At 51.2% G+C, this 15,819-nt stretch overlaps 1 protein-coding gene across 2 annotated transcripts in view; it reads right to left on the bottom strand.

The window, feature by feature from the left end:
- Positions 1 to 14,596: 14,596 nt before the first annotated feature.
- ADCK1 (aarF domain containing kinase 1) overlaps positions 14,597 to 15,819 on the bottom strand; it is a 79,359-nt gene continuing 78,136 nt past the window's right edge. For both annotated transcript variants that reach the window (XM_082760810.1, XM_082760811.1), the window contains exon 11: positions 14,597 to 15,440. In XM_082760810.1, the coding sequence (XP_082616936.1) occupies positions 15,269 to 15,440 (172 nt within the window). In that variant the 3' untranslated portion in view covers positions 14,597 to 15,268. The remainder of the gene's footprint in view (positions 15,441 to 15,819) is intronic.

The following is a 15,819-nucleotide window of genomic DNA, read 5'->3' as shown; positions in this document are numbered from 1 at the left end:
CAGGCAATAGCTGCTAAGAGCCATTTAAACCTCCTCGTGTAGCTGTGTTGTAACACAGCACGTAATTACTCATCACGCTCCCTTCCACAGCCTGCACAGGCTGCCTGCTGGAAGAGCTGCACTGCGCAGCCACCTCAGCATGACGCGGCCACACGATTTCTTGGGTGCCCTCCAGCCCACGGAGAAGGGAATTCGTGGGCACCTGAATGGTTCCTGGTAGATGCAAACAAGACTTCCTAGTCTCTGCACCAAGTTCTCTACCTCCTCATCCTCAGGTGGAGAAATGGCATCGTTCACAGGAAAATAGACAAAAAGGGTAAGTGGCAGAAGTGTCACAAGGAAGACTGTTTTGGTTCTTAGTCTTCAGGCACTTCACCAGACCTGGACTGGACGCCAGCCCTGTTGGTGCCCCTTCTCAGCTCCAAGACGCTCACCCAGTATTGCAGATGAGTGTTCCTAGCAAAGTCAGTCACATCCAGGGACTCTGGAAAGGGTCGCTTGGGAGCACAAGAGCACAGCCACTTTAGTGGAGGATACAAAATTGCTGTTATTAGCACTGGAAAGAGAGCCTCGGGCCTCCCACGAACATTTTAAGAGAAGCATTTCTGTTTCAAACCACCTTGACTGGATGTCAAGGACACGTTATAAAGGCAGGTCAATCCAGGTGTGAAGCAATGTAGCATAGAGATAGCAGTTGGAAGACTGTCAGAAGCAAAAAAAAAAAAATAAATAAAAAAAATACTTAGAACATGCCCAAGAACCTTAAACCCAGCAAGCTCACTGTGGGACTACTAAATGAATTGCTTCCCGCAACCTCAGATGCTAATTACTTGTTCATTTTAGTTTTTGTACTTAACGTTCTTCTGTCCAAGTTAATTTAATTTAATGCCCTGACACAAACAGACTGCAAGTGCCTTTTTCCTTGAAAGCATTTGCTGCTAGCTGGTACCTAGACACCACATCACAACAGCATTATTTTAACTCCAAGTGGTTTTTGTCTTATGTATTGTGGACTGGGAAGAAAGAAAAATAGTAGAGACTGTGTCTTCAATCCTCTCTGTCCATAGCTGTAACTACCCATCCTTCAACAAAGGGTACTTGGAGGGTTATACAGCCCAGAAGACACACCACTGTATGCTAACTGCATCCAGCAGATGCTTCTCAGACTCATTTCCTGACTCTGCAGTATGGGAGAGGCAGCAATAGAGCCCAAGGGTGCTTTTCTAGCTTACCCTCAATTGTTCCTTTCTGTTTGCAAACTTCTTGGATAGCAGCCTCCTAACCTTTGCGTATCCGTCTTGGATATGGTCCCTCTGACACGGTTTATTCCTCAAGCTTCTAGTGGGCTCTTGCAGCCAAGAGAAACATCTCCCCCATGGGTTGCAGCATCTCCAGCCCAGTGACCACACAGAGGAGCCCAGGGGACAAAGCACACAACAAGGGCTTTCAACAGAACCCGTAAAAGCCAAGACTGCTTTGAAGGGTCTGCACGAGCAAAAGCTATTATTTAGCTTCTTAACAGCAAGGCAGGTGGTGAATTTACAGAACGACATCTTCTTCCCAAAGCAGCCTTGCCACAAATTTCTGTCACATCACGAAGGCTGTCTGCTTCCACCTCGATGACGGCCTTTGCCACTGACGGGAGGCAAGGAGGACATTTGTCTCAGCAAATAGATGGCTTTGCAGATCCAAAGGCATCCGTGAGGTTACTCAGCAGCTGACATGGGAGGCTTAACAAGAACATGGGTTATCTCAGCAATAAATACAGCCTGCCACAAGTCTCCATATTAAGGGAAGCCTCTCAGGGTCAGTGGGCTCAGAGGCTTTGGGTCAGTCAGTAAGACCTAGTGTTAGACTCAGCACAAGTGCCAATTCCTGCTTATTACAACATGGTTTATGTTTTGAGATTCCCAGAGACTTCTGCTGCAAGCTGCCCCTCACGTGGCCAAGCCCCTTCAGAGTCCTGGGAGAGGGAAGGAAGGAGAGCTGCTGGCGGGCCTGCAGGCAGCAGGGCTTTGAGGCTGAGCAGTGACTGGTGCACAGAGCCAGAACTCCCCTCAGTGATGTGGGCTGAGGCCGAGAGCAGAGAGGTGGAGATCACTACAGAACACAGCACCCCCCAAAAGCCAAAACACTGCTCATGCTTCCTCCCAGCTGCCCTCAGCTGCCACCACACACCACACCAAGCCACAACCCATGCCCAAGGCAGGACGAAGCTCCCTTCCTGTAACGAGCTAACGGGAAAATATTTCTGCCTGATTAGAATCCTTAACGAGCTCCTGGCTATTAGGAGCTGGCCTTGTGTTTTGTCCCACCTGTAGTGGTGGGGCAGCTTCTCGCATGCCTTCTGAACCTCCTTCTCTCTGCCTCACAGGAAGAGGCACAGGCACTCCTCACAAACCTGTACCACACCCAGACAGCAGCAAGAGAGAAATACTGCTGGTATTAACGTACCAGTCCTTGCTGTAAATCAGGGGTTAAGCTCTCTCCTGCTTAGGAAAGAACCTTTAGTCACCAGCAATGTCTCCAAAGACACCACCGAGTCACGCTGCACCCCAGAGGGTGCAGGGGCTTGGGGTTTTAAGATCTCTCAACAGGTGCTCAAAAACAGGATGCTGTTTTTCTGTTATATTTTAGCCATTAACGCCCCCCCCCCCCCCCCCCCCCCCCGAAGCAATGGATACCATTAGGTGATCTCTCCAGCAGAGGACAGGTGCACAAAATATATTTACAACAAAAGCATGCAGTCAATGCATGCAAGGTAAGCATGGGCTGCGTTCCTCCCAAGGCAGAAATGCAGATCTGGCACTGCCACACTTCTCCCAGAGGTCCTCGCTGTTGGTAGCCTCAGGAGGAGACCATGATAGGGAACCTCCATGGTCCCATCATCCTAAGGCAGTTCCCTGCAGGGTAGGTTTGTGGCATATCTCCAAGGGCACTCTCTGAATCACATCAAGAGGTTTCTTGTCTTCTCTCAGCCTGGCATGCAGACATCCCCATAAGACCTTGTCTCTTGGCAGCCTCCACATTCCTTCAGCACTGCAGGTCCATGCAGGCAGCCGTGGCCAATAGGGCAAGCCAGCCCCTCTCCGCCCCACAACGAAACTCTGAGACTCCACACCATGGAAGAGCCATAGGATCATTCAGGTTGGAAAAGACGTCTAAAGATCATCTAGTCCAGCATTTAACCTAGTACTGACAGGTCCACCACCAAACCATGCTGCTAAGTTCTGCACCTACACATTTCTCAAAGACCTCCAGGGATGGCGACTGAAATGTGGAGTCCTCCACATTCAGCTCCTGTCCATTTGTCTCCACCTCAAGGCCCTCCACTTTACCTCTTCCAAATTCTTCAGCCAAGAATTCCCGTGCTGCCCTCCTCATTCTTGACACCTTCTCCAAAAGCTCTGGCAGCCACTAGCTCCTCTCTTCAAGCTACTCCTCCTTTCACAGTGCCAAGCAATGCCTTGTCTCCAGCTCCACAACAGTCCTTCCTACAGCCAGAAGTAAAGCAGGGCAAGGGCTGTAAGGTGGCAAGAGAGGTTCTCCAAGCCCAGCTTACTTTATGGCACAACCTCATACTGCAGTGCACAGAGTCAACAGTCAAAGGCAGCATCAGTCTGGGTAGAAGGAAATAAACGCTAATTGCTCTGATTAAATATTTAAGAGGGAACATAAGTTACTGTACTTGTAAAGGTCATCTTTTGAGTTTACCTGCACTTTACTGGAGTGACTGATCTCAGGAACCAAGATGCCTCATCTGGTCTTGGTGACTCAACTCCAGCCCACAGAACCAAGTGCCCAAGACGATCTGGTGATGTGACTGAGCCCAGTGACTCATATGACCAGGAGGACTTGGACAAGACACGCTGGTGACCACTCTGACTCAGTCTTTGCCACTGCTGTGTCATAAGAAGTGGCTGGGCCCAGACAGACGTAGCCAATTGTTAGTCATGGCCTTGCACTGGTTATAAAGATTTCGAAGTCCTCAGTAGTCACTGAAAACCAACACAGCTGCGTTATATATAAATACACATGTATATGTTTTTGTGTATTAACATAGGAAACGTAAGCTTTCCTGTTAAAAGTTTAGACCTACTATAAAGGGAAGTATGGAGTAGGAGGAAACTTCTCCGGTTGGCAAGTTTTAAGTTTTTGCCATTTATGAGGCTTTTCCATCTTTCCCTGGACCAGCCAAGATGAACTACTTTCAGTAGCTAGAAAGTAGAAAGTATAGCATTTGGTCTTATCTGGCCATTAGGAGTCCATATTCATGTTGGAAATGGTGGCTTTTAATTATAAATCATGTTAATATTTTAATGACTTTTTACCATTCAGACATCACCATGGCTGTGCAATGACAGATACTCAGGGCGTGTAGCTTGTCCTTCTGGCAAAGGAGAACTAGAAGATTGGTACCTGGGAATATTCTAAACATTTTCTCTGTTTACACAACCCTGGAGCAGAGGTGCTGAAGAGCTTGCAAGGGCTCTGCTAGGGACCTCAGTCCAGGAAAAGTGTGGATTTCCCCTTGAAATATATGAATAAAAGACCAAAGCAGAACAGAGGTGCTTTACAAGGTTCTTTCTCTTTTAGGGCTTCTGTCTAAAAAACCCAGAGCCACATCACATCCTTCCATGGCCAAACATAAGGAAAATAACTTGAAAGACTATGTGTAGTGGGATCATTAACTGGCACATACCTTAACAATATAAGCATATCCTGGCTCTCAACACCGGCTATACATTTTCAACTGAGGCATTAATGCTCAGCACTTGTAATGCTTTTAATCCATGGATTTCAAAGCACTTCTGTGGAGGCTGGCAGGAGCCTAGAGATAACCTGTTCAGATTGGGTAATAGTGGCTAATATACTCATTGACCCAGCTGAAGATGTACAGGAAAGTGACAGCACCCTCTGTCCAACACGCAGTTCGCTTGGTGTGAAGCCCAGAATGGCTTCCCTGGAGTAATGTAGTGTGGAGTTCAAAACCATCTTTATGTGAATACAGTAGTAACACAGAGCTGCCTTCATAAGTTAAATTCTCCTGCTGCTAAGTATAGTCTCAAGCAGATCTGTTTGAATCTGTGAGGCATAAAATACCTGCCTGAGCACTTCTCATTGCCTTCCCACTACAGGCGATGGGGAGAGAGGTCTGTGTTCTCTGTGGTGTAACCGTGTGGCTTGGCTTTCTGTGCAGACGCTCTGCTGTCCCGCCGTGGAGACATCCTGGGCAGTTCATTTCTATTGAACACATGAGAAATCAGTGACAAAAGGAGGGTGCTGGTGGAGGCTGAGTGCCATCCTGCTGAAATACACCAGTCCTGTTCTGACCCTCCTAGCCAAGCAACAGCTCTTGACTTCTTTGTCTGTGCTTTTACTTTCCCTCTTGCTTCCATTTGCCCTCCAAACCACATTGTTCTCTCTTAGATTTGTCCACCTTATCCCACTCTGACTGCTGTCCACACTCAAAAAGATTAACTCTGCCACTTTCTCTGGGTCCGCTCCTCTGCAGATTACTGTCTCCTGTTCAGAGTGGATAATCCATCAACCAAACAGCCGGCTGCCACCCAAGGGTCTGACACAGTCCTTTGGCACTCCTGCTGGAAGGTGTCTCTGGCTGCAGGGTTGGCAGAGCGTGGAGAAGGCAGTGCACTGTGAGCGACAGCAGCAGGGCTGCAGCTCAGCGCTCCTGCTGCCACGTAAATGTGAGCACGTGTACGTGTGCTCTTAAGAGCAGCTCCAACTACCTCCCAGCAGATGGCTGGAAGAGGAGCTTAGGAATGAATTAGCTGCCTGGAGACATCTTGCCTGCTCTCACACCCTAGGAGCCTCCCTTGAAATCAGACGGGGGAACTCCCCCTTACCAGGAGCCAGATAGGGGTCTCAGGTGACCTATGGACCCCGCACAGGGTGTTATTATCTAAAGCAAATGCAAAAGTGAAGGGGAGCTGAACATCATGCCCTCGCTGAGCTCATCTACCTTGAGCACACAGCTGCCTTGGCCCCTGTTCTTGTAGTGCTGCAGGAATGTCCTGGACAGGCCTCTCTCAGCAGCAGAAGCTGGAGCATTGCACAATCCGCAGACTTCACACTCTCCATGCTTTCTATGGCACTATGTGGCCATGTCAGAAGGTGACAGAAGCTGCTTGGTCTCCCTGCAGCCTGGAGGGAGCTGATGAGCCCTCCCAGCCTGGCAGGTCCTGCAGCAGTGCCGAGCCCTCTGTCTGACCCTGGCTCCTTGCTGGGAGCAGGCCGCAGGAACCATTTCATAGCCCCCACGCTCATGAGGGCACTTGCACTGGCATGGGAAGCAGGGAGCTGGCTGGTGATGGAAGCAGGCACAGCCATCACAGCTGGGCAAGCACCGGGTCCCTGCTCCCATAGCCTTTGGGCAGTCAGAGCACATGGCTGTCTGGGACCAGCTGCATTCGTTGCAACGTTTGTTCTCATGTGTTTTCCCTTCTTGGAACTACCGGCTAGCACCTGTCCGAAGGAGACTGCATGCCCCGTGCTAACAATGCCAGGCCAGCTCCCTAATGAGGCCATGCTGTGCTGCTAATGCTCCTGCTCCCTGTGCAAGACTTCCCACAACCTCCGCAAATAAGCTTGTGCCAGGTCACATCCGTACTACAGCACTGATTTCGTTTGGATGTGAGTGCCAGTCAGCTCCTTCAGAAGCTGCTGAACAATACGGACCAGAATTAATAATGGATGTGACTCCCTCCTGCTCCCCGCAGATCTTCTGTATCTGCCTGGGAGACCCCGTTTCCCTTCTGAAGGCAGAAGGCAGCCTATGGAAAGGCATTAGCCCTCCTATTTGCACAGAAACAGCACTGCCAGAGCACCAAAAATGGAAAGAGTCATGTACCTTCTTCTTCTAAAAACAGAATGGATAGGATGCTTTCCAAAACTAGAAACAAACTTAAGATCGAGACTGTCATTTCACAGATCGTTGCCAATTAATTTAATGAATAAAAATCTCCTTTTCGTTGGCACCCTGTGCATGCAGGAGAGGAGCTGGATTGTTTTCCTGCCCCAGTTCTGGGTAGTAATTTTTCCTGCATTCACTGGGAGACAGCTGTCTGTTTTCATGCCCGCAGCGTAAGCTGGTGTTGAAGTTGCATCTGGAAGGAGCCGTTGTGCTCCCTATCCTGGGGGCTATTTCAGGGCAAAAATGCCCATTAACCACTTACACTGAAGCATACGCTTGACAAAAAAATGAGGAAAGCACCTAAGGATGCACCACACTCCACGTCTCGCATCTGCCGAGGCCGTGCCCAGCGTGCTGGGCACACACATGGCTGCCCGGGGCTCAGCGGCGTCTCGGGGCCATGCAGCAGCCACTCATCAGCCCCTGTCCAGAGCTGTGAAATAAAATTGGAGTGAGCTCCCAGACCCCCTAGCAAAAAAAAAAATAAATAAATAAATAAATAAATAAATAAATAAATAAATATATAACAGGAAAATTGGGTGCAGTATGTGTTTCATGGCGTGTGGCTGACTGGAAACAAAAAACAAAATCCCTGAAAACTTAAGAGAAAACAAGAACAAAAGGTGGGAGAAAACCACAAAAGCAAGCGTGGGGTGGTGAGGAGAGGGGCTCCATGTATTGATGTTTGAGACGGGCTCTTTAAAAGGGAAGATAATGACACTGAAAATTATTCTGAGCTTTTCAAAGGCATAAATGACCAAACTGCCTCCTGACTCCTGAATTACATTATCCAGAAAGAACTTAATAGCATGTTATTATCGCTTCTCCTCGCTGACAGGATTTCGGCACAGAAAAGACAAACAAGAAGCGCATTCATAATCGCAGCCACGCTCACCTCTGCGCGGCGCCGACGGACGGGGCCACTCATCCCAGGCGAGCGCTGCAGCGGACGGGCGGCCGGGGAAGGCCGTCGGCCCCAGTCCAGCACCAAGGCCATAAAACTGCCTCGGTGGCTGCCGGGGGAACACGCTGGGTGTCCCAGAGGGTGGCCAGCCTGCGGAGCCTGCTGCAGTGAGGGCACGCAGAGGTGGACAGTGAGGCTCAGCGGGCCCACCAGCCCACCCTGCCTGAGACACCGGGCCTGATGGGCAAACAGCAGGGCACAGGCCCCTGCCGGCACCTGGCACAGCCCATTCAGCTCTTGGTCCTGTCCTCATCTTTAGTGACTCTTATTCGCTGGGCATGCCGTTGAAAACTCATGTACAATTTACCCAGGGCTACCCTTCTCCCATTAAACTGGCAGTTCGGCCTGCCTGCAGTTAGCAGAGCTACAACACTTAGCTGGCTGCCCACCCCACATAAATCAATCCACTTTCCTCCCTTTGCTGGTCCAGCTCACACCCATGTGTTCTCTGGGTGTTGCTACACCAAAATCAATCCCCAGCCCATGCCACCCCACTGCTCAGGCCTCCATGCTTTCTGTTGCAGAGCAGCTGTTTCAGCACTGATCTGCAAATGGTGGCTCTGTGGGCTGGCTCTCCCTGCTTCGCTTCCGCTCCAATTTATCTGCTGGCCCCATAATGGAGAGGAGCAAACGCAGTCCCAGTGCAGACTGGGCGCAGCGCAGGCAGCCAGCCCCGTGATATATGCATCTTATATTGCCGGGTGTTCCTTTCAGCCTTATCAGCATGATGGATAGTTTAAGCCTGCTGAAGGACAAGACAGTAATAACAATGACCATGATTACTATTTATCATACTTTCTTTAAGAGCAATATTATATCACCAGACTTCATGCGTGTCACTTTGTTTATTAGCTACCATTTAGTAATCTCTTCTGTCTTTGGTTTATTAAAGTCAGAGGCGCTATTAGGCAGTCGGCTGAGAGGACAGCAGGTTCCTGTGGCCAAGCACCACAGCCGACAGCCCACAGGGACAGCCACCCTGGAAAGGCATTTGCTTGCTTGCTTGCTTGCTTATATCCACTCTGAGCCTGCGACTGCAGGGCTGCAAACCGCCAGCAGCTGACCTGGTGCATGCAGACAGGTCCTGTGAGGTTAGACCTAATTCTTGTCCCTTCTTTGCACTGCTCTGGTTATAGGAAGGAGCTTTGTGAGCATTATTTATGCTCGTATTTATCAGAGTGGAGAAAAGTAGCCTCTGCAAAGAAGAACCTGAATCAAATCAGAATTAATAGAATAAAATAAATATTTTTATTTAAAAAAAAAAAAAAAAAAAAAAAAAAAGCTCCTCCTTACTCCATATTGCTTGTGCAGACTGAATGAGCAGTTTTCACCAGAACACCAAAAATCAAAATATCTGGGTTACAGCCAAGTTGGGTCGAGGTGAAATCTGTGCAAAGACCACAGCCAGTGGTCTGACACTGTCACTGATCTGAAGTGCCATGGAGGACTGAAACCAGAGGGAAGCTCTCCAGGTCACACAAGCCAACCCAGGAAGGCTGTTCCCCTTTGAAAACGTCACCTTGAGCTGCACTCAGACTCCTGCAGGAGGAGGCTGGTGCTGCCGAGTGTGTCACAGGTTCAATGGAAGCAGCACAGATAAGTGCACAATCATCTCCTGCCTGAGCTGCAGCTTGCAGGGCTCCTTCAAGCTTAGCCGAGGGCAAACACACTGCAGTGATCCCTGAAGATGACAGAGACTTGGATCGCTACCCCTCGGAGAACTGGCTGCAGCCTCCCAAGGATCCAAGGCCAGGCAGGAGAGGTCTCTCAGCTGGGCGCAGCTCTTGGCAGAACAAGACCAAATGCCCTCAGCCAGAGAAATACCTAATGCTTTCTCCGTGGGCCCCAATTCCCATTACACAAAGGTCACTTCACATCCCTCCAGCTCGCTCAAGCAGCCTTTATCTGTATGCATGCAGAATTTACTCCTGGTTTAAAGCCTGAGGCAGCCCTGGTGCGAACGAACGGGCCCACAGAAGGATCCTGGAGAGCAGCATGCAGCCCCTGCACATGAAAGCACCACAACACGTGGGTTTTACCCAGGAAGGATCTGAGAAGTTCCTGACTGATTCAAGCTGCAAGGTGGGCTACCCAGCCTGGCTTTTGGCCGGGACACCCAAGCTCACAGCCCCAGTCTGCAAGTGAAATAGCTGGCAAGCATTGGCCTGGGCATCACTTCAGAGCAAAGATAAACCCTGGGTGGGGAAGTTCTTCCCTGTGTCAAATCTAACTGTCCAAGCCATAACTTGTGGCCGCCAGCCCTTGTTTGGCTCTGTTGTCTCTCTGACTCCCTTTCAGAGAGTTGCTGGCTGTTATCAGATTATCCCTTCGCTGCTGCTTTGCCAGCCTAAACAAGCCCATCTCTCTTGCAGGCTATGGGCAGTAGGTCCTGGCCATGCCACTAGCCCTCCATCAGATGCAGCCCATCTCTCTCAACCTGAGAGACCCAAAAGAGGGCGCTGGTTCAGGTGAGGACTCATCAGCACCAAGCAGAGGACAACAAGCAGCCTCACCAGCCACGCTCCTGATGTAGCCCTGGATGTGGTTTCCACGGGTCCCAGTGACAGTTCACTGTGAGCTCATGTTTGTGTGGGGTCTACCACAACCTCCACAACCCTTCCTTGCTCCTTTTCAGCAGGGCCGTGACTTTGCTGGTAGGTTTTCTTTTCAGCAGGAAGGTCCTAGTGACACTTACCAGAGTAAAAAGGCAGGAGGCCTTGTGGTCACCTCTACGACATTTGGGAAGGATGATTTTACTCAGGAGGGTGATTTATGATTTACTAATGCCACTCTCCTGCTGTCCAGCTCTTTTACAGTCTGGGGCAGATTTTGAGCAACTCCTGGAGTGACGAGGATGACCCTAGCCCCTGGGCACCTTGATAGGGCTGATGGAGGGCCAGCCCCACACCAGGCAGACAAGAAAGCTGCCCTGCAGGGCCAGGCCGCCTCAGCCCCGCACCACAGGGAGCCGAGGCAGGCCCAGCATCCCCTTCCAGCCGGGGGCTTCGCATGTGCCAGCCCGTCATCCCCAGCAAGAGACGGCTGCTGGCTGACCAGCTGGAACAAAAAGCTTAGAAAAGCCCACGAGTCCCAGCTGGGGGAGGGAGAGAAGCAGCCACATGAAAGCTCCACGGAGACGGAGCCAAAAAAAGGCTCAGAGCTGCCTGCAAAGGGCTGTGCCTCACTCAGCATCACGCCGCGCCGCAGTGGCACGTGGGGCTGTGGGAGTGAGGGGGAACCTTTCAGCGCGCCTGCCAGTGTCTGGGTGACCTGCAAAACAAAAGGCAGAGCAATCCAGGAGCTTTTAAAGATCACAAATGAGTTTACAGTCATGCTGTTTTTTGGTATTTACTAACAAAATAGGGAGGGAGGGAGCACTTCTATACTTTTGTTCTTTCCTTTCCTCAACCCTCCCCCCGTCCCAGCCCCAAACCCCCAACCCACACTAGGAAAATAAAACTGCTGGGAGCATGCAACATCACAGAGATCCTCACACTGCCCTTCTAAGAGTTGCCTGCTGCCTGGCAGGGCTGCCACCACTGCTATTAACAGCCTGGCCACCACCCTGCCATGGCAAAACAGCCGAGGCTGGTTCCTCCTGCAGGAGGCAGGGGCAGGATGGGCATTGCCCCATCCATCTGGCAGTGCCCAAGGACTGGCGATCAGGAGCAGAAAGCCTTTGGGCCTCGCAGGCTGACTGCACCTAGCACAGCTTGAGACACAGCACGGAGCGGCTGTGGCGCATCCAGGGACACACATGGGGGGAGGACATAGAGAGAAGAGTGGCAGGGGGCAAGAGCTCTGCCTAGAGATGCATTAGGAAGCAGCCCCAGTGACCCCAGGGGAGTCATTTGGAAAGGGAATGACTTTGGTGCTGGCCAGGCTGCATGCCGGGCTTGGTGTATTTGCTACAGGATGCGAGCAGTGATTCATCTGGAAAGCCTCTACGCTGCGACTGCACTGGGTTCATGCGTCTCTGTGAGATGGCAGAGGGCACCCTGCAGCCCTGATCTGCAAATCTGTATGCCACCTACCTGTCATCATTAAAGTTCGTTGGATGTGTTAGGTAAAGGCTGTGCTGGTTAGCCTGGACTAATGCTTTATTTTTTTTTTCAGGTGGATACAAAAAAAGCCTGTTCACTTCCTACCCTAAATTCCTGCACAGTTTTACTTGATAACACCATTTACCCTGACTATCCCCTTTCCACCTCCAGCCAACCCAATGATGCATGTTTAAGTACCAGCTGAAATGGCTGCTGCTGCCTCAGCATTTCAGAGCACATTCAGAAGTGAGACTTTACCAGGCTACAACGTAGGATTTCACACCACGGGAGCTGAAAGTTGCCCATCATTTTGGTGTCTCTGGCCTCAGCTCAACCACACCCCTCATCAGTCCTCAGAAGGAGTTTGTGGGTTCAGGAGTCTGCTTCACGACACGCGTTTAGTGCTTGGACCATGCGGGAGCACTGTGAAATTTCAGTTCATTCACAGTTGAACCCAGCCAGAGCGCAGCCCCATGCCGCCTGCGAGCAGAGCAGCAGAGCCGGCATTTGCTGGTGGTGAGAACTCCAATAAATTCAGGCTGCAAGGAAAGGCCAAGTGCACAGAGCTGATCCAGGTTACCCGTGTTTGACAACCACAACTGGGATGAGGAGGTGTCTTTTCAAAACCCTTTTAACACATTCACCTTTGCGAGCTTTCAGCGAAAAGACAAGGCAGGAATGTTAAAGGGTCAAACGCGGGGTGTTTGCTTGTTCTTTCCTCAGGCAAACCCTCATTGATTGACTGTGGGAATGGTGAGAGCTGAGCGAAACTGACTGAGGAGCCCCAGTGCTAATTCCGCAGCCCGCAGCCTCCCGGCAGAGAATAATGTCAATAGACAAAGCTCTTTCAAATCCACCCTGCTTTCTGCTGCCAAAAACGAGTTTGAGGAGCTGCTGGTTCCCATCCACTTTCAGAGCCTGCACCCTGAAAGCGGCATCGCTAGCAGTTGTGTGGCTGGTGCTGCATGAGCAGGGTCCTGCTGAGGGATGAGCTTTCCTACAGACGTTTGAGAGGCCCAAGCAGTGCTCTGGGCATTATACACAGACGTGGGTAAGTAAGGAGATTTGCAGGGGCAGCTACAAGGGGCTGCGCAGTGGGTCACCATCACTAGAGGGTCTCCCAGACTTTCCTGAGTGCACCTGAGCAATTTTTCAAGCAGAGCTCTACCTCTAAAGAGAACAAGACAGGCCCACCCACAGCAGCCAGCCTCCCAGCTGTAATTACCCAAGAGAGGCACTGATTCAGCAGGACTGCTCACATAAGCAAAGATTACTCACATCCAGGCTGCAGGACCACTAACCCTGTGACTCCTTGTTGACTCAGGAGTCTCACCATTGCAATTACCTCCAGTCCAGTCCCTGACACCATTGCACAACCCACAAGCATGGGGAATCACTGATCTGTCACTGCACCGGCTGGGGACAAGCTTTGCAAGGACATTTGGTCTTACCTAGGCTTCTTTTTTTGCTCTTAGCAAAGATGAGGCAGCACGTCACTCCTGCCTCTGTCCCCCTCATGGGAAGAGATCAGAGAGTTAACACCAGGGTCAGGCAATTGACTGCACAGGAGACCAAAACCCCACGTTCAGTAATTCCCCATCGACAGCTCTGCCAATCACACACCACTTTTTGACAGCCCCGAGGCAGCTGTCTGTGCGTGGGCACGCAGGCAGTCGCTGCTGTAAGCCAGGCTTCCCCACTCCCTCCTTCCTCATGCCCAAGCACTCATGCAGCCAGGTACCTTTTGCGCATTACATCCCTCCCCTCTCCCACAGGGCCAAAAAGAGCCATTGAGGACTGACAGACACACAAACCCGCACTTCTGCCCCCTGATTCCCCTCACACCCAAGCAGACACGCTGCAAGGTGAGGAGCCACCTGTGCAGACTGGGAAACTGCGTGCAAATGGAGACAGCACACACTCTTCTTGGGACTTACACTCAGGCACAGCCTGGTGCCTGAGTAACACACCTCTGCTGAGCAAGCTTGCTGGCAGCAAAGGGGTGTTCCCAGCCCATCCTTTGTGCCCTGCATGTAAGCCGCTTTTCACCAAGACCGTTTATGAAAAAGCTGAAATGATCTCAGCAGCCACCTCCATCTTGTGGACTACAGGAATCCTCAAAAGCAGCAGGGCTGTCTCCCAGGATCCCAAGTACGGCTGGCATAAGAGAGGCCTCTGGGCAGGGCTTCTTAGTGGCCATCCCATAGCTGCTGAATCAGACCCATCAGACCCGTCACTTGCACCACCGAGCAAGTGGCAGGTTTTCATCTGAGGCAGGAGCAGTGAGATGTCACGGGCAGGGACGAGGCGAAATGCTCGATGTGCCAATGCTCGATGATGATGTCTCACAGATGTGCTGCAGCCAGGGAGGAGGCAGGCTCAGCACGGATCTGGGAGGCAAGGAGCGGTGTGTCCTCCAGGAGAAAACACCCCAGCCCATCCCAACACATCTGACACAGCACCAGAGGACCCAGCTGTGGGACAAACCTTTTGAGCAGAGGACAGAGCAAGATGGCTTTTCATTTGACTTGCAAGGAGTTAACAAGTACTGCCTGGCATCACTCACTCCATGGAGAAATGGGAACAGGACAGAGGTCAGAGGCCACAATGTCACCCGGAGTGTACAGCCAGCATCCCTCCCACAAATGTCTTTGATGCAACACATTTATTTTGCTGTGTGGCAGCGCTGTACAGTACACGTACATTACCAGCAGTTTCAGAGCCCTGAGTCGTCATCCTTCCTGCCTTCCCTGAATCCTGGAAAAGAAGAAGGACCACTGTCCCCTTCCCCCACTTCAACTGCAAAGAAATGGACCTGGGAAAGTCCAGAAACACACAGGCACTTGCAGGGAGACTCTGCAATAACTAATATAAACCCTATCGGATTTTTAAGGGATATACCAGCTTTCTCTGAGGGTCAGACAAATGTTTTGGGGCATTCTAGGCAGGGCTGTGATTCTCTTAATTTTTTTAGGATCGTTTAAGAAAGAGCTGAGGAAAGGCTTTTGCTTCCAGTGCAGTTCCACTGGAATCTGTGTGGAATTTCCCCTGTTCAAAGGGGGAGAGAAAGCACCATGCCCTTCCTGACACACGGTACTCCACGCCTCCATTTCCTAACCCATAAATCAGCAGAGCCCTGGTACCTACTCCACCTCTTGCTGCCACAGAGAGAGCTAATGCTGTAACATGCAAGGACAGTGCAGCATGTAACAAGGAACGAGACCCAAAAATAGCCCACGGGATAGACAGAAACAGTCAGAAAGGCAAATGTGCCGTGGAGAGCAGCAGTGAGAGAGGGAACAGCCAGGCCTCTCCCACCAGCTCGTGTCAGTATGTGGAATGGTGCATCCAGCTCAGGAGAGCAATGACCCAGTTCCCCAGCCGGGACCCCTTCAGCCACAGGAAGAGTTCATACAGGTTGATCTGCCACAGGCTCAGTCCTTCTGTGAGTGAGATCTGCACCCTCCTGTAAAGTGAGTGACTCTTGCTCCTCTGATACCTAGAACAAAACAGAGAAACAGCCACGTTAGCTCCGGCAGGACGCAGCCTGACAGGAAGGCAGCCTGTCCTGCAGCCCCAGTACAACCACCCCCCCCCAGGGGAGGCGACTGTCCCACTCCTGGAGAGTCACCACCAGTGGGGACCCCCAGGAGTAGGGCTTTTCTCCAAGGAGATGCTCCTGAGGAGCTGGGGACTCCCTTTCTGGCACAAATCTGGCAGAAGAGTCAGCCTGCTCCTGTGTGAGCCCAGCTCCCTTCCCACTGCGTGTAGTGAGCCTGGGCCACGGCTACACCCCTGTAGCCCTTCCTGGTAGTACATTCGTAGGAGTCCAACAATCCTGACACACTGGTTCCAAGAAAAGTAACTCTCCCCCTTTC

The sequence above is a fragment of the Aythya marila genome, assembly GCF_965140915.1.
Source record: "Aythya marila genome assembly, chromosome: 5".
In the NCBI taxonomy this organism is placed as follows: domain Eukaryota; kingdom Metazoa; phylum Chordata; class Aves; order Anseriformes; family Anatidae; genus Aythya; species Aythya marila.
The sequence above is the reverse complement of the archived record's forward strand: the minus strand, read 5'-3'. Positions and strand labels throughout refer to the sequence as shown.